The sequence below is a fragment of the Diadema setosum genome, chromosome 11 (genome assembly GCF_964275005.1).
Source record: "Diadema setosum chromosome 11, eeDiaSeto1, whole genome shotgun sequence".
NCBI lineage: Eukaryota > Metazoa > Echinodermata > Echinoidea > Diadematoida > Diadematidae > Diadema > Diadema setosum.
In genome coordinates, this window is record NC_092695.1 from 12,983,762 (window position 1) to 13,010,504 (window position 26,743).

A 26,743-nucleotide genomic window follows, 5' to 3' on the forward strand; every position below is an offset into this window, starting at 1 on the left:
TTTTCTTTTTTTTTTTGGTAGTAAATATGAAGTAGTATGTCATGAATTACAGGTGGGACATTATGCATGAAATTCGTGCTTTGCCAATTCCAGCAATAAGGTGAGAACAAAGAGAAGTTTAATCTTTGTTTATTTGTTGACCTAATGATTGTATTGACCTAGTGACTGTATTCACTTTATCTCGTCAAAGGTGGCATATTACTTTTATACTGGACAAAACTCACTACAGACACTCTTAATTCCAGCACTAAGAATGTGCTGCAGTTTCTTGCATCAGTAGACACAAGCAGTCTTTAGAGATTTTCGGATTAGTTTTAAAGACATCAATTCTCATTTGTCAAATTCCCCATAATAGTACACATCATACACCTTCCCTTATCATCTTTTTCATTACCATGTGACACCTTGTAAAGGCTCTGCCATTGTAAACCCACATGTGCACCTATGTATATATTCCTATTGTGACTACCTTCACCACACAAGTGTGCGTCATAAAGCTACTACGCAACATCCTGGTTTTCAATATGGGCATTTACTACGACTGTATCGCCCACACTGAGCACAGCATTCATCCCAGGAGAGAGTTACAAACACATTATAGAGCAGAGTCTGTGAAAAAGTTCTAACTTGATGCCAGTTTGAATTGGGGAATGAGAAAGAAGCAAAAATTTGCTATTTCTGTCAGAAAAGACATTGCAAAATGGGAATACAATCAAGATGTTGTTTTGCAGGAGTATGTAAGACCGAACTCTGTATCCCTCTACCAAGTTATTTAAAAAACTACCTGCTTCAGGATATGGTTCTAAAGCCTCGTCTGAAAAATGAGGATGTGTACTCATTTGAATTGACAGAATTGCAACATTTACACACGCGAATACGGTAAACTACAATGACATATGACAGTTATAAAATGGTACTTTGTATGTGCCAGTAGTTAAGTTCATTTGCACGTGTTGGATGCAGCATCTAGCTTACAGGTACAGCATGTATCTGGCCCCCTAACAGTGCACAAATGACCATAACATGTCCAATGTGTATACTGGAAGCCTGCTTTTCATTGTCACAATGCTAAAACCTCTGCTTTCGAGGGGCACAACTCACCCATAAAATTTCATTAAAATGCATAAGCTATTGCATACAATGAGAAGCATTGATAATTATAAAAAAGCTCTGCACCATAAACTGGCACATCATCTGCAATTTCATACCTATATATAATTTTTATCTGCTCCTGTTCAACATACAACGGTTGGTGTAAGCACCATCTATCCCAAGTGTGACATATTTTTCTTTTTTATAAACATTAAAAAAAATAGCACACATGCCACATAACTAGGATTAGCGCCATAGTGACCAAGCTTGCAGTATCAAACCTTGTTTGCTTGGGTGTCTAGGCTACCATCTATTAGTATTTAGTGCCATTCCTGTCTGACCGTTGATTACAATGTCTGATTGCATGGGTGTGGAGACTACAAGGATATCAGAGCTTTCATAGACTCTCTGCAGAGAGCACTGCGTGTTCCTGAGCAAGGGCTGCGAGTTCTTTGACGAATTCGTCCAGAACCACAGCACAGTAGACAGCGTTCCTAGAGCGCAGCGACTCGTACTGGGCTGAAGTCTCCTGCTGTTTCACTGCATCCTGGCTGCTGCTGTCTGCTGCCTCCCGAATGGCTGTCAGCTTCTGCTTCTCAGAGTTCTTGACGGCGCGGTTACGACGTTTGAGGAACATGTCGGTCAGAGAGCCCCTCCGAGCCACTGAAAATAAGAGGGATGTACATGTGGATAAGATAGATTTTCCTTTGCTGGTATACCTATTTCCAAGGATATTTAGAATTGACTTACTGTTGTACGTCAACCATGATTCATGTCCAATTAAGTGCTACTCTCACACTGATTTCTTGGTGTTTGATGAAAACATTTGTACTTCTTCGATAGAACTGAGATGGATATCATTGACATATCACGTGTAATGATGTATCTGCATCTTAAAGACGGGATATTGTGCTTTAAAATTTCATACCATCTTGACATTTTCCTATGACACAATGTACAAATACCTGTATTCATTATTAGTACGCAAAATTCATACATCTTCATTTTCACGCCACAAATGGAAAACTTACATATTTATGCAAGAAGTGAAATTCACAGAAGAATAGGATATTTCACCCCACTTCATAGAGAAACTTGAACTTATGGCAGGTAACAGTGACTGATAACACCATGGCAACAGGAAAGGTAATGACCAATGAGCTAAGAACATTGAGCTGTTGCTGTGATACTATCAAATTAATAAAACTTGAAATTAATTACAGGTGTCCAAATCAGGAAAAGATGAAATTGGAATGAATGGACAGGTATTGTGGACAATGAGTCCCATTGAGATCTCAGATCTTGGGGTCAATTGGTGAAGACAGGAGAAAAAGAGAATGTGGTTTGAAGAGGCTATAATGAGCATGAAAAAAAGTCACAGAAATGACTGGAATAAGGTGACTTGGTAGAAAATGGAAGAGCTATTCACAGACAGGATAGAAATACAAATATGTGGAAAAGACTGATTGACAAACTAATGCTACTGTCACACACGGCGGGGTCACAAAAAGGATTTGATCTGGATTAGTCCTGGAATGGAGGGCAATTTATGCTACAGTCACACACGGCCGGATTTCGAACCAGGTCCATAAGGAATTAAAACCGTATCGTTCCGGTTCGAGCCGTAGAGACCCGTATTGACCCGTATTCAACCGTATAAAAATCCGCTTTAAAATCCTTAACTGAATCCTTTTCAACCCATACCGACCCGGATGAAAACCTTGTCATCATCCGTTGCATGAAGGCAATGCGGTATACGGCAAGGTTTCATACGGTATTACGCTGCGGGTTGCAGCGGGTCAATGTGAGTCAATGCGGTTCGAACCGGGTCAATTCGGATATCAATGCGGAATTGAAATCCGTGAGAATATTTTGAACATGACCAAAGAATTTTCACCACCGTATCGTAGCCCCTGGAATCCATCAGGAAATGACACGGGTTACGATGCGGGTCAATGCGGGTCTCCACGGCTCGAACCGGGTTGATACAGTTTTAATTCCTTATGGACCCATTACGAAATCCGGCCGTGTGTGACTCTAGCATTAAAACAGCAATCAAATCAAGGGGGTGGGGGAGGGCAAAAGGATACAAACAGAAGATAAAGGGAGGGAAAAGGGAGAAGGGAGAATGTAGGAGAAAGAGATAACATACCCTGCTTGACAGAGGTCAGCGTCCCACTCCTCGGTTTGACAGTGACCTTGTCTCGCTCTTCCATCACTGACCACGACCGGTCGCGGAGCGGATGATTGGCGTCTGGTGATTCCCGTGTGGTCAGGTACTGTTTGGCTCGCTGCAGCAGAAAGTCCCACTTGTCTACACTATGTGCGTAGGCATCCAGTCGGGCCTTGACTGACGTAAGAACCTTGTGGACAAACAGAATACATCAATGAGTCAGAATAAACACAGCATGAAAAGAAAATTACCTACCATCTTTGAATTTCTATTAGCTAAGTATTTTCAACAACATGACAACTTTCAAAATAGCAAATTTGGCAAGACATAATTAATGTGATATGATGAAAACAAAAAGTGCTCCTGTCTTCTTGTGCAAAGATTTTTCAGGAATACCAGTCTTTCAAGTAACCTATAGAGGCTTCTCCATTGCCAACATTCTGATTTTCTGCTTCCCCTATAGTAGATGGCTACTAGCATATCATCAGCAGAGCATCCGCCACCTGTTGCTTTGGAATCCTCCTCATATCCTAGAGACACCTCCACTTTGACCAAAGACACACACACAGACTTACTTGTGTTAAAGATTAACACTGATTTCAATGTGTGGCAGCATGCTGACCAGCTTGGAGACAGTTTCTGTTCCTGTACCCTACAATCCTTTACACACTACAGGTGTGATTTCTAGAACAGAGGGTCTACACACTCCACCTTCCTCCCAGTTGCAAAATGGCTCTAATTCTTATCTTTACTCAAACTTGGGCAATTTTACTTGCAGAGAAATCATGGTGGAATATCATAGTGGAACTGGATGTAAAGTAGTAAGAAAGTTACGACAATTTGTAAAAATATATATATATTGAATAAGGAATAGTTCTCCTGGTCATATGACCACAGTATCACTTGGTTAAAATTCCTGAAAAGGTTGCGTACATAGGAAGAAGCAAACACAAGTTTCTTTGAAATTGTAAGAAGGAATCAATTTTCACTGTGGAGGATGTGCAGTGGCAAAACCTCCATGATATTTCTTGAGCAAAATCACACAAAATATGTCTTTGACGACATGAGAAATTGGCTCATGAAATGTAGGTTTTTGCTCAGAGTGGTTGCCTCAGACTCACCTGAGGCAGAGAACGCACACTGGGCTGGAACACCATGTTGGTATTGAGCAGGAAAGAGCGGATGAGAGGTTGGGGGTAGCAGGCCAGCCGTGCTATGATGCCTGTCAGTAGGAGGTTGACCCACAATGAGTTCTCCATCATGGAGTCCAGCTTGTTGAAGATAATGGCCATGAATGGGCCTGCAGAGAGGAGCGAAGAAAAAAGTTTAAAGACCTTTTCAATCTTACTTTCAAAGACAACTTACCAATACTACTCTTTTATTTGATGCTGGACAGAGAGAGAGAGAGAGAGAAAGAAGGCTACAAGTGCTGCAAGATCAAAGTAAAAAAGACTTACTAGGATTTTTACAAGTAAAAGAACCTTAGCAGAGTGAAGAAGTAGTACAAGCACTCTATTAATCCCCCCCCCCAAAAAAAAGAAAGAAATGAAACAACATGAATTGCAAGCAAAATATATCAATTATTCATGATCTGCTGAAGAGCTTGATTTAGTGCTGCTGAAAGAAACTAAAACTCATATATTATCACAGTTAAGGATGACACAGATACAAAATGAGGACATATAAATGTTAGCTGCCATACCAATGGTAGGTGCTGCCGATATCTTTCCACTGAAGGGACCCAGACTGCTGATGGATGCTGGTCGAAGGCTTCCAAAGTGGGACATGTTACTGTTTGTTCTCTCTACCATCCCTGAGGGTGATGCTCCACCCCTTGGGGAACCCCCCTCGTGACGTGGGCTCGACTCCCCAGAGGATACATCGGATAACGTGAAATGGTTGTCATCCACCTCGTCGAAGGAAAGTGGTGATCCAACACTAGAGGTACCGTTGGTGTGAAATGAGGTGGGAAATTCACCGTCCATCAAACCATTGCGGCTGAAAGTGCTGTTGTGCTGGAAGTCACTGCTCTCATTAATTGACTGAAATGTTTCATAAGAGTCGTCGAAGAAATGACCACCACTACTTGAGAAGCGTCTGTGAGGCGTGATGTCAAGGTCCGAATCAAACTGCCAAAAGACCCCTGGCTCATCAAATTCAAAAAGCGAGTCCTGCCTGCTGTGGGTAGTGGACGACATGCGGCTATCATCAGACATGACATCACGATCAGCCCCAAGTAGGACTGGCCTTCTGTGGAAGGAATGTTTTGACACGCCCTCAACTCCTCTCTCATCACTGTCTCCTTGACTCTGGTCCTCACTGGACTCTGTGTCCTCCCGGCTCGATTTGTCTGTCTCCATTTTGTCCACTATCTCTGCTATACTCAGCTGCTCACCTTGGAATATCTCCGCTAGAGTCACGTCACCGTAATCATCCGTTCTCCCGGCATCATCACCGATGGACATCTGGAGAACTTCATCAATTGTCGAGGATAACGTGCCTGCTAGCGCCAGGTCCTTCTCACTTTCAAAGGATCTACTAAATGATCGAGTCCGATCTTTGGGGCTCTCATTATTGTTATCGCCCTCTATGTCTCTGGATGTGGAAGCAGAGAGTGATTCGCGACCAGGAGACTGCAAAGACTCACTGAACTTACTTGTGGACCTGAATTTAAATCGCTCCTCCAAACTAACATCCCGTCCCCGCTCCACATCTGGGCTGAGCATGGAAGGAGCTGGGTTGAGGCCGTCGTAAGGGGCAGACCAATGCTTACACGACTTGCAACACTCCATAATGGCACCTCTGGCATCTAGTAAGTATTCTATATGGCTGGACTCGATATCACACACTGATCCATCTGAAGATACGCGGCTCCCCTGCGACAAGGTGTCACTGTCACTGGTCCGGCTCGTATTACTCGCCGCTGAGGGGTCAGGGGTCAGCCTCCCATGGCCGTTCTGCTGCGGGACATTGCCTTCCTGCACACAACCATTGTTAAGGCTTTGATTTGATCCACTGAGAGTGACCTGGTCCTTGGATGTCAGGCGGACAACCCCAAGACTATCACTGGTATTCAGGAAGCTATCAGCAGGGTCTGACACATTGCGACTGCGAGAGGACAGGTCTGACCTGCTACCTTTGTGACTGGTCTTATCACTGGTCTCCTTATGAACCTTGCTGCATGCTGGGCTCAGGGACAGGAACTTCTCGGCCCACCTGCCATAGAAATCTAGATCCCGGATGGCATTCCTCTGGCTTGCCATGACATGGGTGCAGGGGACAAGATATCTGTAGAACAAAGAGATGGATGCAGTAAAATCCAGGATTAATACAGGGCCAGCTGTCACAATATCAATGTGTAATTGATGTCTGTTCCTATAGTAATACATGGAAAAAAATGTCTCTTATTTTACACTTTTTGTCACTATTGCACATCTAAGAATGCAAACCTAAATTTATGCATGTGATCAGGAAAACAGACATTCTACAAAATATACAATACATATGTATTGTAGTATTCTCACCTCACATCATATTGACAACATGGGTCAAGGTATGAATTCTTGCAGGAAAAAAAAATCATAAAGACAGTATGTTATCACAAAACTGTATGAATTAAACTACTAGTGAATATAACTTTATCTCTCTTTTTCTGCACTCTGAAGCTTTAATCACAAAGTTTGCTGATTTGCTATTTTCATATTTGCTCACATGCATAACAATGTTTAACATGAATCATCATCAAACCTACTAACTTTCCATCTCCCACCCATTATTAGGTCTCTGCACTTTCTATAAATGTCTTGCAATATTTTTTAGTATCTCATTTAGAAGTCTGCTAACTTTCCATATATTTTTGTTGTCCATCATTAGGCCTCTGAACTTCCCATATATTGACCTACATGCCATGCAATAGTATCATAGTGTCTTATCATTGAGCTGGTAAAGTTTCTATGGATGTGGTCCAGAAGAACAAAGCTGAAGACTTACTTGAGAATGAGCTCCACCATGACGTCTTCACAGTTGACATTCAGTAGAGTGTCAAAGAGTGACAAGGTCACAACACACAGCTACAGGATAAACAACAAAAACAACACAATAAGATTACTGTTTCTTTTTCTTTTCTTTTCTTGGCCTTCCTCCAGAGTTATGAGGGCAATTTTTCATTAGCACAGATGAAGCTTCTGTTTGATACAAATGAGAATTTTCAAAATACTGGTCATGCATGAAACAATGTTCCTGTACAAAATGTATGATCTTAATAACACATTCAATAATCTATAAGATTTGGAATGTATAGACATGACAGCAATTACTCAGTTTATCTTGCAAAATATACAGGAATGGATATACTGCATGAAGTTTGACTTTTAAATAACATCCAAATTTCAATAAGTGCACCTTGCCCATTCAGATGAAAACAGAATAAGCGTTCCTTCTTCAGAGGTTTGAAAAAAAAAGAAGCAAAGACTGAAGAGTCTGCTACTTAGCTATGCAACGTAATGATGTGGATAAGAAATGGTTAAGGGCAGTGATCAGGATGATTTTAAATACAGGTATCTATTTTTTTTTTTTTTTTTTTATCAAAGCAAACTTTTCCTACAAGAAAACACTTATGAAACATGGGATCAGATGGTCCTGTCAATTGCCACAAGGGTCTCTGAGTGTTTATTGCTCAGACCAGAGCAGTACCTTTGAGTTAGTTCCAATGCGCCCGATGAGGGAATCCAAGATGGTGTTGTTGTCGTAATAGTCGAGGCACAGATACCTGAGGAACACCCTCATGAGGCGAGGGTCCGAGATGGAGCGCAGGAAGATCTCCACGTAGGCCGTAGCAGAGACTATCTCCTCATTCAGATTCTGTCATACATGCAGAATACAATGGTTCAATCAAAAGTCAAAAGGGCTGCAGAGAGACTAGCATTTAAATTTGTCTCCAAAAGTGCCAATCAAAAGCAAAAAGATATTTGTGTTGTTTTTTTCTCATAGAATAAGAGTCAGACACAAATTACTTTGATAACTAATTTGCCTGCCATCTGCTTCTCAAATTGACAGTTTGAGTGAATGCAAGAATACTTGCAGCACCATGTACCTAGTACTCATCAATACCAGGGCCCACTGTGTGAAGAGTGAAACGGAAGAGTGCTCTCTGGTGGAAGGGTACTTTCACATCAGAAAATTGACTACTTCACAGTTTACAATCTAAAGGCTAAATAAGAATACTCATCATGTTGAATTTGATTCATTTGCCATTGCAAAGCTATAAACTAAGAGAAATATATATATATATATACACATATTTCATTCAGAAGTACCAAGACTAATCATCTTATCATGTGATTTCTACCACTGTCATTTTATGCAATTTATTTCATCTCTATTTATATCTTTCCTATCAAATCAATACTATTAGTGAATATTCTTAGCTGAAGTTACAGCTAAAAAAAAAAAAAATTGTTTTTTTAGCTAATGTAAAGTGACCTTTGCATGCGTTGTTCTTGTGCTGTAGTGTCCTCACTTGTTCTGCATGGTGCAGAAATATATCCTTATGAAGACATATGAAGATACCTCCCTGCTTGCCTTCCACTTTGTTCAGGAATACAAAAAACTGGATTCATTTAATCTGCTCTATTGTCAAACATATTGCTGGTATTCTATCCTGTTCTTTTTTAATGGAATTTTATAGAATTCAACTCTTATTTGAACTGTTAATTTAGTGTCAACCTTCCTAGAAAAATCATCCAACCATTGGGTATTCCCAACTAAAATTATGCTAGGAAAAAGACATTTTTGTTTATGCAAACATTTCAGTGACCTTTGAACTTGAGGAATGTTGCCCAAATTCGAGCTAGCGCATCTACAACTTGTGAAGCAGACCTAGGCCACATGTCAAAAATCCATCAGTTGTTCGTGAATCATGTTTAACAAAATTGACAAAGACAAACAAACAGACAGGCAACCTGAAAACATTATGCCCCTGGCATCCTTAAGGAATGAAGGCATATAAATGAGAATGTCTAGTATACGATGAGTATCAGTGTTAATATGTACAGTACGCATTAGAAACTAGTATGCAGCCAACTCTACTATGTATCATACGAATACTGCACATTACACAGTGCTTTAGTAAGAATTATTCACCCAATAGTAAACTTTAGAACAGTCAGAAACACACAAGGCAAAGCTGAACGTGTTTTAGACTGTTCAAAGGTTACAGAGAGTGGATAGTCATGCACATCAATTGTCTACTAAAAAGGTAACATGATTAAAATTCAGTGGCAGCCATGTTTGCAAGATTCCCAGGCCAGCACCATTTCTAATCAATCTGCATTACACACTGACACAGGCAATGCAGCTGAGTGCAGATGAGCAGTCATTAGTACCGGTCATTTGTATACTATTGCCCAATGAAAAGTACCAGTAAAGTTGGGCCTTTAGGCAAAAAAAAAAAAAAAAAAAGACTGGTCATGTGATAACTTTCTGCCAACTATTGGATCAGGATTCATATCACCATTTCTAAAGATAGCTCATCGCTTATAAAATTAAGTGTCTTGTAAACTGCTTGATGGCACCATATGCCTATAACAGACAACATGCAACTGTACATGTATATTTAAAGAAAATGTAAAATCCACTCCATCCAGTGTTAGAAACATCTTATGATTATCATGAATAAAACAACAGTAACAGTTCAAAATCTTTAAATGCAGAAAATTCATATATTACAAATACCATTTTACATAAATCTGTTACAAAAAATACATACAGATATATGATAGTATGTTTTCAGGCTAGGTCTGTCTCCATGGAGCACCAACATGCACATATCATATGTGAGAGAGGACCAACAAAGATGATATTATTACATAAGCAAACCTCAATCTTGTTGCATGGCACCACCACCCATGACTCAAGATGTGTTTCCATGGTAACCATCACCCGTTAGTTTGCTTAGTTGTCAATATTTCCCACATTTTCTTCATACTGCAGTGAGTTTGATACCCGTAATTCAAAAGGCAAGGCGTGATTTCTTCCTTTCAAAGAACATGCAAGCAAGCAAACCCCATGCACTGAATAAGATGTTAATATCAAAATCCTATAAAAGGTGCAGCATCCATGCATTCATGCTATGTCCCCCATATCTTGAAAAGAAGTGTGGTTTAGGAACAAAGAAGATAATAACCAGGTTGAGCACTTAAAGGGACTGTACAGTACTGGTTGAGGTGGGAAATCATGTTTTGAACATTACGAAGTGAGATAATGAGAAACCTCTTATGAAATATGAAAGAGCATGTAATTTTATGAAGGATTCAACGTTTATTTGATGAAAATCGGTTTTCAAATGGCTGAGATATCCCAAAAAGTGATAATAATAAAAGGCGACAGGCCACGCCTTTTATTAGGATCTCTTTGTTTCACCTTGTTTTTGGATATCTCAGCCATTTCAAAACCGATTTTCATCAAATTAACTTTTGATGCCCCTTATAATTGCATGCTCTTTGACATCTCATAGAGTGATTTCTGAATATCTCGCAAAATCCTCACCTTGACCAGAACTGTGCTAACCCTTTAATAATGCCTACATCTCATTGACTTTGTGGCACCGTTGAGAACGAGTCCCGAGTACACTCGGGCAAGGGTCTATGGGAAATGCATGTCGTAGCAAAATCGGTCCATCCTCAAGGGGTTAATAATATTTTGAGAGAGGAGAAACCAGAGAATGCTTTTGGCACCAGCTGTACACATGGTTATCATCTCCCTCTACTGACAAAAAAAAAAAAATCAGCGATCAAGCATGCAGTTGTAATGATGAGTATAAGCCTATAATAGCAATATAACTAATATGTAATAAAGAGAAAATAAGAAGAATCACATAATATAGAGTATTGAGAAAATGCACTGCAAAAGAAAGGCAGAGTTAATCTCAGCAAAACCAAATACAACCAACCACAACCAAGTCTAGTAAGGTGTAAAGCTGTGCATTGCACTCATGTATAATTCAGTCTCATTCACAAAAGGAAATTAAACAGGTCCCTCACAGTTGTTTTTAACGTAATTCATACTCCATGACCTTTATTTGTAGTTCAGGAGAAAGAGCTCAAGCTATCTGTGGTGACAATGTTCCTCTTTGATGTCTGGAATTATTTAACTCTACCATGATTGCCCCTTCCACCCCTCCCCCCTCACCCAACTTATAAACAGTTACAATTATGGTTAAGAAAACTTAAACAGAATAAAACAATTTTCTAAACTTCCTTTCTTCTACATCAGAGCAAGCTTTTGTGTCATTTCAAATGCTGATGTGGAGATGAAAAAGAAATATGTGTGGCACAGCACACACAAGGCATTAGTATGATCATTATCAAGGAAGTGATCAATTTAAAGGATAGTGAAAGAAATTTTAAAGACCATTTTGATCTTTACAGATCCATGTTTCATGCTGAATCAGAGTCAATGTCATAAAGTTACCCTTCAAGACAGTGTATTCACAAAGCAACAGCCATCAGACATTTGTCCTTGAGACCAAATTTTTTTTTTTCATTCATGCAAACAAACGTGAAATTTTGAAGTATTCATGTGTTTCCATGCAATATAAAGCTGGATGCAATGTCACATGCGAAAAGATGAGTTATTGATTGCAAATATGATATTTGCCCTCATTCAAAACCTCGGGGGGGGGGGGGGGGTCTGCATGAACTCTGAACATACTGTATGAGTATTTGAGAGCTGAAATGAAAGTATGCACAATTCAGAGAGACCTCACCCCATGATTTATAGTTGAAAATAGCACGGTATATTTCGACAAATAATATTGCAATGTACTGTCATACAACTCCCCCAAAAGGAAAGCACTGATAAGAGAGAGACAAAAAAGGAACAAGCTTATCAGAAACCGCAATCCATTCTCTTCACAGCAAAGTTCAAAAGTTTCAAATGGAAAAAAAGGGAGAGGGTCAAAAATGGTCTGGTATCTCATCACCTACCAAATCCGTCGTACCCTGCAGTGCATCGTTGTGTGGGAACTGCTCATGAGATGGTCATGAAAATGAGATGGATAGAAATAGAAGGGGGAAAAAATGGAAAACATCATAGATTGGGTGTGTAAGACTTGAATGTGAGAGACAACATGTAGCAATTTGAGTGAACTGCTACAAGACAAGAATGGTGTTGCAAAATGTTGTGGATTCACAGTGGAAGACTTGAGACAGAGATAAGTCAAAGAGCACCTGTATGCTTTTATCAAAGTTACAATGTATGTCCCAGCTGAGGAACACTGCAACCAGTGTATAAATACATCACATACCTACATCAATGTCTGGAATTTACCCATTACAAAGATATTTCTTCCCACTCTGATCTGATGGGGACATCCATTCCCATTGGGAACTCTGATAAATATGAAATTAAAAGTGTATTGCAATGGGCTGGAATGGCACTGACATTGACAAGAAAAGATTCAGTTCAGCTAGGTTATAGCTCGGCTAGGATATGTAGCTCACCTCAGTTTGATGATACTGTACACCAACTGCATACTACAGTACATTTACAATGTACTTTGATTACTCATTGAAAACTGAACGTAAAATGGTCAGAACCATAAGCAAAACATACAGTATTACAAAAATAGGCATATCATGGTCGTCTTTTCACTATACACTGATCTGAATCATTATATGGATATTAGTATTGGGAGAATTATGGGAAAAGTATGCTTTTTCTTTAATTTTAAAGTTGAGCTGCTTGTCAGTTTTCTAAAAAGATCTAACGACATACCATATCAAGGAAACTACAGTGGTGCTGTATGTGTACATGCACATGAATATATACAAATATGAATATATTCCTCATTTTGCCTGAAATATAAGGGTTGTGCACTGGAGATGTTGATAGCTTGATTCTAAAGATGTGGTCATCTCCTAATCTAGCACCTGCTCTATATCATTCATAATCTCATCATTTAAAGCAGCCATGATATATTCACAGCAAACATATTGCACAAATATGTAATTATCTTGTTTAGACAGAAGATTCTGTTTAGTAAACTCTGTAATTCTGTAACTCTGTTTAGTAAACTCTGTAATTACTCTTAGGGTAACATGTCAAATAGAGCTGTATCATTAGACCCAATTACTATTTGGCTTTAAGTAAGGGCCTAACATTACATGTAGTTTGTTAAATACTACAACTTAAAATAGCCCTTTCCCAAGTGTTTTAATATTTCCATATAACAGACATTTTATCTTCGAAGTTGTAAATTTGAAACTATTTCAAGCAATTATATAAGCAACTGGCTTTGATAATACTTCACTACAAGGTACAACATGTAAACTGAGGTGAGCTATATTCCCTTAATCTTCTATAAAAGAGACTCTTTGTATTCTATTTACCTATTTTTTGACAATCAATTTACACAGGTGCTCAGAGACATGTCTGTGAAAATGCATACATCAGATAATTATTGTTTTTCAATGAAAAAGACGGATGATTCACTGAACAATCATCGAACAGCTGCAAGAGCAAATCTAGCTTAAATCTTGTCTAGTTTTTGCAAAATTGAATCAAACAGGGTGCAAGCAGTATTTTTTTTTATTCAACAATACAGATACCGCAGCTTAATGAAATCATTTAAATGCACCATTGTTTGTACACTACTTCACTCATACTTCCAGCAATTGACAGATGTGACTTTTCTACCTTTGAAAACAAAGGCCCTGAAAGGAGCAAACTTGAAAATAATACGTTTGAGTTTTAGTTTTTTTCTGCTCATACATACATTTTTTCATAATTTCAACATTTGTGCATTGCATAATATGTGGCAGTATTAAAACATTGATATATTTCAGATAAAGTTAAGAACTGCATCATTAACTGGTTAGTGCACTGTTAGGTTGTTAGATTTCTTGCTACTCAAATGATTAGTAGACGCATTAAAAACAAAGAGAAAAACAAACGTAATGTAAGCACTGAAGCTGTTTTTCTGCAAACTATGAATACACTGTGAGCAGCATATGTACATATACAATCATTGTAAGGATGTTTTGAACTTTAGTGCATTAGCTGGAACTACAAATGGGTGACATGTGATGACACAATCATACCATGTGAAAGCATAAAACACTGAATGTGACGTTAGTGAAAATACCATGTTGCTTGATGTGCTATGGCAGGGGAATGATGTAAGTGACACCATGCTCATATTATTTTTTAGTCCGGAAAAACAAAAAAGAGAATTATATACCTGTCAAGTCAGCAATGTTTATAAAAACTATACTACTATTAGTAACATGGAGTTTCTTTTCTAGACCAGAGATATTTCTAGGCTTTCATGACAACTGTGAATTTCATGAAGATAAGAATGTACTATAGTATATTGTATCTGAAAAGGGTGGTGTCCTAAGTGGGATGGAATAGAGTTGAATTATGGACTTGCATTTAAAAATGTGTGTACTGCACAGAAAGAGCAGACAATGTATCCACATCACGTCTCTCCCTAACCCCTCCATTCCATTTGTACCCTGTTTACTGCATCACTTTCAGAAACCTAAGATTCTTCTGTCCAACACAACAGAAACATTTAAAATATTTGCCTGCCTTATGTGTACATCATAAACACAGGGAGTGCATTACTTGCAGAGCACCCCACTGTGGGCATATTTCAATTGTACCATCTTTTTTTTTCCCCCCACCATTATTATCATCATTATTGCCAGTACTGTAAAAATAGACATGTTATTAGCACAGAAACTTTGTGCATTTTATGTGACATGAAATTAGCACTAAAATATCCACTTTAGTCGTATGATTTTTATCATTATTACCATCATTATCTTTTATTCAAATCAGCATCATTCTCTTCATTACTGTTATTACTGTACATTGACTTCCAAGTGCATAACAGATTTATAACACATAAAGACAGAAGCAAGGGGGAGAAAGAGATAACAGAGAATCAATGCAGTAGAAATATAAAGACTATGGCCCGAATTCTAGAAGGTGGTACAAATGAAACCATGGTTTAAACCAAGGACAAAAACCATGGAGTGCCAAGTGTCGCACGGAATATTTCATTACGAAATTGGTCATTTCGTCGACAAATGACCGTTTTGTTATTGAAATTATCATTTCGTGGACGAAATGTTCATTTAGTAACAAAATGTTGTCGCTTCGTTACAAAATAATCATTTCATTGACGAAATGACTGATTTCTTAACAAAATATTCCATGCGACACTTGGCGCTCCATGGTTTTTGTCCATGGTTTAAACCATGGTTTCATTTGTACCACCTTCGTGAATTCGGGCCTATGAGTTTCAAGGGTTTCCTTTTTATGCCAATTTCATACCATAACAGAAAAAAATGCAGATAATGTGCCAAAAAGCACTTGACATCCCTTTACCAGTGGCTGGTTGTATGTATGTAGACACATTCAAAAAGATGCACTCTAAAAAGGCTCACTATTCTACCGGCTTTCAACTTCATTTTATTTCACCTACAGGGTTTTAACTATTCTATATGTGAATGGGATACAATTTTAAAGTGGCTGCAACAAAACACAAGGTCAGTTTTGCAGCACCCAAGGTTTAAAATGATTGTTTGTAGTGTTTATTCATTGTCTATATGGTGGTAGATACAAACTACGAGCATGAATTGGCTGAGTGAGCAAAGTGAATGAATGAAGCAGGTACACATTACAAATGACAAAGAAAACACATATCTATGATAACACACGAGAGTGAGGTGGCTTTGATACATGCATCCGTTAGTTACATCATCTGTGACTGATCCCAAATTAAGAACAAACAGATATGTGACCCAAAATCCCATTAGAAGAAAGATTATGATATCCATATACATAGCACATAAATAAAGCAGGAACAGAGAGATAAAACTTACACAAAGAGAGAGAGAGAAAAGAAAATGATAAAACACTGATGTATCGGGGTCTGTTCACATAATTATCATATCTAACAGCTGCTGTGTTGTGATGGGAAAACTATTCACACTGGTGGCTACAACGCACACTGAAAACTCAAGTCAAGTGCATCTGATGGTCTCTAGATGTCCCGACTTGATTTCCTCTACATTGCTAATGGTCTTTGTATCAATGGCATCATGCATCGCACACTGTGCAACAGACTCAAAACGGTTCACTGCTGTACATGTAGGTGTACTGATGAATTTTTACTAGAAGACTTCCTATCAATTGTCACTGCAGTGGCCTATCAAAAAACAACAACAACAAATAAATGTACCCCTTTTGACAAGATCCTCTATTGGCCCTAAATCATGATATAATCATATTACTTTGGCTACTAAATGCTGATTGTCACAGCATTTAGTGGAGGAACACAGTTTCAATGTGAAGGGGCACAGGTATACCTTCCAGTCATGAGTATAGTGTACAATTACCAAAATTTAATTCTTGTCTCTCTTTTTTGTTGTATAAAATGCCACGCTATCATGCAAAAATTGCTGAGGGTTGATGAGCTCCTATACGCAGAAACAAATAGACTACTGAAGTCCAGATTTCAAGCTGTACTACGACTTCGCCACTGCTGTAAAATATCTCGTACTATTTTGTAAAAGATGGATACTATCTAAAGAAAAAATAAACAAAAAAACAACAAAAAAGAAAGCTAATAAGAACCAAATCTTTAGTATGTGATATATACATGTTTACATTGCAAGCTGCAGTACAGTTACATTCTTGCTGTTGAATACGACACTACTGTAACAGACAGCGGGGTCACTGACACTTAAACCTACTGTAGGAAAGACCACCTTGTTTGTACAGATGGCAAGGGATATACATGAAATAGATACCAGGCATGACTGGCATGACACAAATATCTGTAGGTGGGGCCAACACTCATTATGATTACCATCACTGTCTAATCAGGGAGGTGGAAGAGAGTTCCACCTCCCTGGTCTAATACTAAAGTTGCATCAATGTCAAAGCACCACACACACATGTGAACTACATTGTATATGTACAATGTATCTCCTTGGAAACCTAAATGCAAAGGCACCTTGAGTTAGGCAAAAAAAAAAAAAATTGTTGCATTGGCGTAACATGAGATTTTCAAATAGGGTCGGTCGGGCGGATTTTTTATTTTTTTTTTTTTTTTTGGCTATCTGCATTTTACGTGTAAAACTCGTGCTCAGCTCAGTAAACAGTTACAACTGCTGCACCGAATGTGCCGTGTTCATCTATTCTACAAATCATTTATGAGGCCGATATTACTTTTTTTTGGCTACCTGCATTTTACCTGTAAAACTCGCGCTCAGCTCAGCTCAGTAAACAGTTACAACTGCTGCACCGAATGTGCCGTGTTCATCTATTCTACAAATCATTTATGAGGCCGATATTACTGGAATTATAACCCTTCACAGAATTTAAAGATGTTGAAATCCCTATCCTGAATGTTTTCACTTCATATTTTACTATTTTGACTTAGATAAGATAGATGCAAATTGACCCATATGTACGATCTTTTCATCGCACACGGCGATCTCTATTACAGTCCCACATATACAGATTCGTGTAAGTTCTCCACACAAGAAACCTATGGCAAAACTGTGCACAATACATCGCAGTCTGAATGCTACGTATACACTGAATAAATCTTGTTAGAGTACGTGTCCGTGTTGGAAACAGATGACGTACTGATCAAGGAAGGCTTATGCGAGGCGCTAGATCTCTCCCTCGTACATCCGATATCCCCAGAGCCGTTTCCACTTCCGGGTTTGTGCGATCGCGATCGCAATCAACAAAATATTTGATATCGATAGCAAAAAAAATAATAAAAAAACCTGGGGTCGGCGGAATTTTTAGGGTCGGACGGGTTACGCCAATGCAACAATTTTTTTTTTTTTGGCCTTATCGTCAAGCCAATACTCTCCCTGTCCTTGAATGAAGACAACAATGTACATGTACATGTTCATGTATGTACATCAATCAGCCCTGGAAATTTACCAACTGTCATTCTACATTAAACATTTCCAACTACAAGTACATGTTCAAGTTGTAAGTGGCAGACATTATACCATGGACATACATGAAAACAGTGTCATGTGAAAGTGAATCTACAATACTGTAAAAGTGGAAATTTTCACGGTGATGAAAAATGACACTCTACATTGAGAAAACGGTCCTTTTTTTTTGGGGGGGGGGAGGTGTTTGATAACTGTTTTTTTTTTTTTTTTTTTTCCCGCACAATGCTACAGAAAGTACTGGAAAACAAAAAGAGGAAAAACTACAGTATGCTCGACTATTCTTCAATTTGATTCAGCACTCTGATGAAATACGACAACAGAGGACTTGTTTTTGCCTTGCAGGCAGGCCTGAAATTCATTTCCATTTCACTCAAGTGGGAATACCAGCCAATGTGCTGGCCTTCCTGTTATTGCATCTTCCTTCCAAGGAGAGCCGCCCCGCCGCCAAAGGCTTGATGATGAAGCTGTTGATGCCAATAACCCTGTGGAGATTGGCACAGATTTATCCTGACTTTTGCACCTAAAAATTATGAAAGTTCCCTTCAGAGGAATGAAAATCGCATCTGCCCACTTTCGGCACGAACTTTACAATGCCCTGCATTATCAAAGATATTGATGTACATGTATAATTGATTTGAATAACAAGGAAACTACGATGTTCGGCCATTTCATAGTTGCATTTCTCTTCTTGCCCATTTATGAGAAGAGCAAAGAATGGATTTGTGGATATCGCATCACCACTACTTATTTTTTAAATGAATTCTCAAGAAAGCTGCCATTTTTTAGCAATTGTGTAATGTCCATGATAGGGATATAAATGTGCATGAGTGACGTAAGATTGCTTTTATAACTGGTTGCCATGGATATGACAAAAATCAAAGAAATAGTCTTTTGTCCTAAGAATCATTCTCAAATCTGCATTTCATATAAACTTATAATATACTATTATGTTTGTTTGTACAAACAACAGTATGCTATCATTTTTACTTTGCAAAATGGAAGAGAGTTCAATACTGGTTGGTTTTCACCAGCTGTTACCTTTAAATAGCCCTTTGTGAGGTAAAGAAAGGCTTGTTGTTGAGAATGGCTATACTTAAAAAAGAAACAGACATAAATACTTTGTGTGCAGTCAAATTACAAATGATTCTCAGTGGAACAGCATTCATATCCATGACTCCTCTGACATAACGTGAGATACATGTACATTGGTACAGACTGTTTAGTCAAGCTACATTAACACACTTCAAAATCTGTGTGGGTGTGCATGCAACTGATCAACACGTTGCAGTTCTAAATCCCATCTTATAAATGGTAAAATATCACATCAACAAGATATCTATGGTACCTCAACCTGTATCTCTTTATACGATCTATTCTCATTTTCTGGGATCTGCATTGTAATTTCACTGAAAATCCAATTTAAGCCATCTCAAGTTACAAAAAATAGTTAACAGCTGACATCATTTTCCAGCATACTTCTAGCTACAATGTAGAAGCTGGTAGAAAGAAGACAGAATAATTACCACATGAGCCAACCACAACTTAAATTCAATGTTTGATGATAAGTTTTTTACGCTGTGCGACAATTTTCAGGCACTATGGGACTACTGACCACTGTTGAACAGGAATAACTAAACACTATGTTTTAAGACAACAAATATGGCAAAGGCACCTGAAAAATTAATGCCATACTGACAAACCAGGCCATCTAATCAGCTGCAAATTTATAGAGGAATGATACATGTCCCTAGCATCAGTTAAAATGCATACATGTGTCAGATTATCGCTGGTAGAGCCAAATATGCACTGGAATCCAATGTACCAATGTACCGCAGCGCATTGTCAGGAAGTACAGATTATAAGGCACTTTGAAATCATATATGTTGTTCTGCATAGAATATGATGGTGCATCAAATACACAACACTGTTCATCTATCCACTACTGTACACCTAGGCTATAGCTAATGGATCAAAGGCAGAATTAACCACACATGCTGTGTAAACATTCTACAATAAAATGGTACATTAGGAGCTGTTTTTGCCCTGGCGCAACCAATTGTGATGACTTTCAAATGTCTTTGATTTCTTGTTATCACCTGTCTACTTTCCATGACAAGGTTTTTAGTCTCAGTTACTACTGTACTTTCACTCAACTCCAGTTCTTCTAGTGAAATCCTCAATGTGAAAATCTAAGAAGCTTAATATTCAACCCATCATTTTGTCCCCACAACACTGGCAACTAAAAATTTTACTGTGAACCCTATCCTGGAGAAAGACAAAGGTACATTGTAGAACTGGTAGAATTCATTGCATCTGCACACAACCAAAAAGCGTAAAAGAAAATTACCAAGGGAAATATTATATTTCATATATGATGATGATGATAATAATAATAATGATAATAATAATAATAATAATAATAATAGTAATAATGATAATAATAATAATAATAATAATAATAATAATAATAATAATAATAATAATAACAATAATAACAATAATAACAATAATGACAATAATATTAATAATAATAATAATAACAATAATAACAATAATTATAATAATAATAATAATAATGATAACAATAATAACAAAAATAACACTTATACAGTGCCTGATATTGACGTTTCTAGGCGCATTAATACGGAAAAATTTTAAATCAAAATACAGCATAATGTACATATATAACAACATCAACAAAAATTAGAACTGAGATTGTGTAAATAAATATCTTAGCATGTTGATAATTACATATTAGTTGAAGGAGTGTATTTGTAAACATAGCAATTTCCAGGCTTTTGATAGTGCCAAAACCAAACACAAATAATGACTCTGGCGACACTTAGTGGCTGAGGTAAAAAATGGCATAGGATCAATACAGAGATGCCAAGGTCAAAGAACAGCAATTTGTAGGCGTGAGATTTTGCAGTACGTCAGCATCGCCCGAGGGAAGAAAGCATATTTCATGATCAGTGAAATCAATGGACTACCATGTAAACCAAGAACCAATGTTATTCTGCATTTCATTAGTCTCATGATCCGTATTGAATTGCATGACTTGAACTGTAGACATTAGTATAAATATGCTCTATGCTATGGGTTAGTCTGTTAACGTTAAAATAATGGGTTAGTCAAATAATAAACAAGATCACATGATAGTGAATCATTTACTGCTTTCTCCCAAGGGGGAAGAAAATCATGCCAAGATTAAATGGTACTGAACAATAGATCATGTATAATATTGTTAGCGCACTTGACATAATGAATTTTCACATTTTGTAATATATGCTAAAATCTGAGCATTTGATAACTTCCTGTGCACAAGAAAATGTAATTTATTTTGGCAACATGTAACAAATTTGAGAATGCAAATCTGGGAATGCACTTTCTGCACGACACACGAAAGATGCCCTATGCATGCTATGGTCATGGTTGTGATGCTACCAAAAAAAAAAAAAAAAAAAAAAAACCCAAAAAACAACAACAACAACAAACTACTTTGTATTCAGAGGTACATTCAAATTAAAAGCATACAATTGCAGAGTACTTTGACTAACCCATAAGAAAAAACAGACAATGGCTTTTGCTGTTGGAAATTAAATACACAGAATGTTCTAACCTCAGGACTTTCCGTTTCTATTTTGGAGAGTTTATGAGTCCTTGAAAAGCATTTCAAACCCTTCAGATGGAACATTCTGAATGTTCTTTCCCATACCACTTGTCATCTGCATTATGTCAGTGTGCTATTAGTGTTGCGGGTATCTCTAGTTTGTTTGTTTTTCTTTTTTGTGTGTGTGTGTTACAGTGAAGAGATCATCATAACAGTATGCTCACAGTACACAATAATTGTATAGCATTAGCAAAGACACTTCACAAGACAGTTCCACTCCACTATTTACCACAGCCTGTATGCATACTGCTATCCAGTCACTACATTGTATGTTTAAAGCTTCCAAATTCTATGACCTCTAAACCATGTCATGATACAAAAGATTTAAAAAAAAAAGGGGGTAGAGGAAAGTGCTAAAACATCATTCACTTACAAACTCCACTCCTGACTTATCAAGTGACTTCCAGAAAACGCCCTATAAATGCCAGATGGTAAAAACATACAATAGATGCCTGTAAACATGTATGTGACTTGTTTTACTTGGAAAACTGGAATGGGGTGGATGAAGAAGTGTCTTGACAACAGGTCAACTGCTTCTGTCTATGACATTTACCAATGATCACAAAACTGAGTGTAACACGATTTTTCATTCAGGAATTCTTCCTGTAGAGTCATGTTAAACTTTCTATGCAAAAGACAATCCAATTTCACAAAACAAATACAAAGTAGTTAGTGGCAGCAATGAAGGCATTATAAGCTACATTTGTTCCATTGTATATTACACACGATATGAGTTGAGTTTTTGGTTCCTTCAAATCCATAAACACATAACACAGTTTATTTCTTCCAGTTTGTAAATACTGAAATAGTTCACTTACAACTTTGTACAGTTTTATTCTGGTTTCAGTATTAATGAACACTGAAGAGGAACTCTGGTTTCAGCACTACAAAATGCATCAATCACTATTTCAGCATTGCATGTACACTATACACAGTTTATACTTTGAATTTAGATGGAACAACTTCACTTCTCAAAATGCTTAGATTTTAATCTGGGTAGAAAGTGCTATTAAGAGAAAAATAATATGCTGCATTTCATAAGGTGTGTTTACAATGCCAAAAGAAAAAAACAAATAATGTCTATTTGAAAAAAAAGAAGAAGAATGAAACAATCCAATGATACAAGGTACAAGATAATTTGCATTTATTTGAATATTAATGAAAAGAGGTTGTAATAATACCAGTATTGTCAGTGTCATTAACAGGAAGAATCATGTGAATACTAAGAAAGATTCTTGCACAGGTTATATAAAGTGCACACACCATCATCCTCCCACAGAATGGTCCCATTTTGGAGGGCCAAAGTTGCAAGAGATTAGAACAAAATTGCACTAGCAAACACATTTCCTCCCTCAACTAACAGGAATTTTATGCTTTTACTGCATTACCTTTAATCAGCTCAAACAATCTGTGGGGAGAATTATTCAGTCAACTCCCCTCCTGATTACAAAGTCCAATGGTGTGCATTAATCATAATTGCTGTTGAAGGGCAAGCAGCTAGAAATCCAGTCTGTGGATATTACAAGTTTAATGTCAACCTAGCCGCACCAGCTGCGTGACAAGCAGTCTAAACGACTCACAAGACAAATACCGTTCTAGCAGTGATGAAGTGGTGTAAATGCCCATTATTCATTTACCCAAAGTCACACTATTTAAACTCTGATGGAGGAGTAACAAACAGTATTTATAGGTGGGCCAATGTTGGGTGTTCTATTAGAAGTGGAAATATTAGCTCCATTGGCCTACTAAAGGAAGGAACAGCACATCAAAGGTATTATTTCCAAAAAAAAAAATTATGAGTAGAAGTGATTAGCAGCAACAGTTTACAAAATCACTCAGACCTCAAATCATGAATTTAGATTTTATGGTATTTCATTCCTGGGTTGTCTTGGCACCTCAGTTGGTGGAAATTACATGCCCACATCAAATTTTTATATCTTGAATGAGCAAAAAGTCCATATAGAGTGACAGAAAGTTTTTTTGTGTGTGCATGTGTGTGTGTGTGTGTCTATTTCAAAGGTATGCAAAATATTCTGTCCTTGCTTTGTGACATTATGTCACATATTTGTACACTCAACAATGCATATGCAATACATTCATTTCATACACCACTTGATCTCCAACCTATTAACTTGCCGCTATTTGGTACGTATGCAGCTGCAGCAAATCAATATCAAATGCAGCCTTCACTGTGCTGCGGTCCATGTTTGTGCTGTAGCAATGCTGGGTCAGCATGACTAATTTGATTTTATGTCAGCTGACCAAGAACATTCCATCAGCTTATCACCCCCTCAGTTGACGATGAGGAAAAATGGAAATCATTGATCATGTAAGTGGACATGTCTCATTGCTACCGTGTGTCTACAGCCAGCTCACGGAAAATACATCACAGCATGTTGCATCAACGTAATTGAAACACAAGCTTAAGAACAGCAGTTATCAAGTTTTGCCTCCAAAGTGGGGGGGGGGGGGGGTGAATGAAAATATCTTTGTCTTCCAGAAGCAATTCTGTTCTTACATTAGGAACTTGTTCCACATGCTGTACATTGTACGTACAAGTACGAGTGTATGTGAATTTCAAAAGGTGCATGTGCTTTGATCCCTAGTGCACAATATAACAAAACAGAAACTACAAATTTCTCATGTCTAAGTAACAAATAAACAGGTATTCAGTCAAGTCTTGTATGACTTAGTATGAAGCTTATCTCTACTACAATGTTCTACTCTTCAAAGATGATACATACTTTAATACACTGTATATAACTATGCTACTTTCAAATACACATCTGCCCTTTGGCCTTCTCTAACTACACTTGGTATTAACATATGGTTATTACCAAGTCTTGCTTGAAATGCCACAATATACATGTATTTGAGCTAGAAATATACTAAATAGACTGCTTGCATGAAAAGTAAACTGTGCACTTTAATAGAGAAGAAGAAATGAGTATTTTTCAAAACAATGGTCAACTAAACCAAAGTAGTTGGGCCCTGTGGTGCTTTGTTGGTGTTGTACTGATGCCCTATCTCTTTTTCTTTGTGACGTGTGCTTTTGGTGGATGGTTAGCTTCTAGAAAGGAAGAAGAGTCACAAACAGAACACAGGCCACCAACATGGAAGAGAAAGGTACTGAAAGAAACACAAAACAAAAACTGGACATTCTATCAAACTCGGCAAAAGAGTCTGAAGCTAAAGAACAGAGTGGACAATACTGCCGAGGAGCGGTCAGACGGATAAGACTTACAGGACGATTTTTGTTGGACCTTAACAGAATAGCCTCCCGGTCGAGCTTGGAGAGAGAGTCGTGCAGAATTAGACACAAACAAATAGAAATAAATGTGCCTCTTTAGTTAGATAGATAACTTAAATCTATGACTACAGACACTGTAAGATTAGAATTAGTTATCACACATACTTGTTTATGACTATCAATCTAGATATGGGATAAATCATCATGATGATGGAAAAATGGTGTTTAAACGAGAGTAAATACATAAACACACCAATAGAATTACTGTGAAATCTGATGATTTATATTATTTTGTAAACATGTCAATGATTAATAAAGAGTTATTTGAATTTTTCATGTTGTGAGTAGTGTATCTCTGAACATCCCATTATTACTTGAATAAATATTGTTGATGATTTGCTGACTGATTTATCAATGGAACTGTCAATTCAAAAGAAATAAGAAGGAAAGAAAGAGTTTGACTAACTTCTGTAAATCACATGTTATTGTGCTGAAACTACAACACTAGTATGCAAAAAACACACAAATTGCAATCAAATGTTATATAAAAGTCAAACAATCAAATGCTTGGTATCCAGATCTTGTATTTATTTTACATCATTGCAAAAAAAAAAAAAAGAAAAGAAGAAGAACATATTCAAAACTACTACTAAACAACATGACGTAACACACAGTGCTTAAATAAACTGGGATAATTATGCTAATGCTTATGACTGAATAATGGTGACAGACTGCAAACAATAACTCATAGCAACAAAATTGTGAAAGCAAAATAACTAGAGCATCAATATTAATTTGAATGCCATCACACCAACCCATTAAACCAGTCATTTTCTTGTGTATATGGAATCAACTTTTTTTTCTCTCCATACAGTCACTTTTGCACATTTGAAATCAAAAAGACAAAAATCTAAACAATGCAAATTGATATTTTTTTCATTCAGCTTCTCCCTGTTTCAAGTTCTTTTATCCGCAAATGAGGTAAAATTCAATTGGACAGATCACCATTGTGCATAATCATAAAAATGACAGAGTAATCAGAGCATTGCACGAAAACAGGAATAATGGCTTGACTCACTGGTTGTAAATGGGGGGCCTAGATATGTGTGACGCATGAAACTTCTCTTTTTTTTTTCTGTGTAGTGATGAGGAAGAATTGTTTGACCTTTTGCTGGTTGCCTGACAAGATGCCCAGAGTACTCCTCATACAGAGGTAGGTGACAAAGTCCATTTTAATCATTGGTCATTTTTTTTTTTTTTTTTATGTTGTTTCATTTTGTGCATTAGAACAGTTTGGGCCACTGTAGATCCAATTGTAAACTACTGAATCAATTTCCAAAGTTTTTGACAGTTTGGATACCTTGTATGTTTCTCTCGTGTAACAATAATGGTATTGTTGCTATGCATATCATGTTGTAATGTTGCAGAACATGACATCATTTCCCCACTAATCTGCCATCTCCCTATGCTTATACCCCCCCCCCAAAAAAAAAAAATAATAAATAAATAAATCTTAAAATGCATTTCCTGGTGTAAAAGGCAAAATTACCTTCATACATTAG

The 26,743-nt window shown here is 37.4% G+C and overlaps 1 protein-coding gene across 1 annotated transcript in view; it reads right to left on the reverse strand.

Moving 5' to 3' along the window:
* Positions 1-939: 939 nt before the first annotated feature.
* Positions 940-26,743, reverse strand: part of LOC140234678 (FHF complex subunit HOOK-interacting protein 1B-like) — a 48,102-nt gene continuing 22,298 nt past the window's right edge. The window contains exons 5-12 of the mRNA XM_072314713.1: positions 25,176-25,220; positions 12,250-12,288; positions 7,958-8,125; positions 7,256-7,335; positions 4,968-6,553; positions 4,387-4,565; positions 3,245-3,455; positions 940-1,755 (exon numbers count right to left, since the gene is read on the reverse strand). Coding sequence (XP_072170814.1) covers positions 1,490-1,755; positions 3,245-3,455; positions 4,387-4,565; positions 4,968-6,553; positions 7,256-7,335; positions 7,958-8,125; positions 12,250-12,288; positions 25,176-25,220 — 2,574 coding nt within the window. The 3' untranslated portion in view covers positions 940-1,489. The remainder of the gene's footprint in view (positions 1,756-3,244; positions 3,456-4,386; positions 4,566-4,967; positions 6,554-7,255; positions 7,336-7,957; positions 8,126-12,249; positions 12,289-25,175; positions 25,221-26,743) is intronic.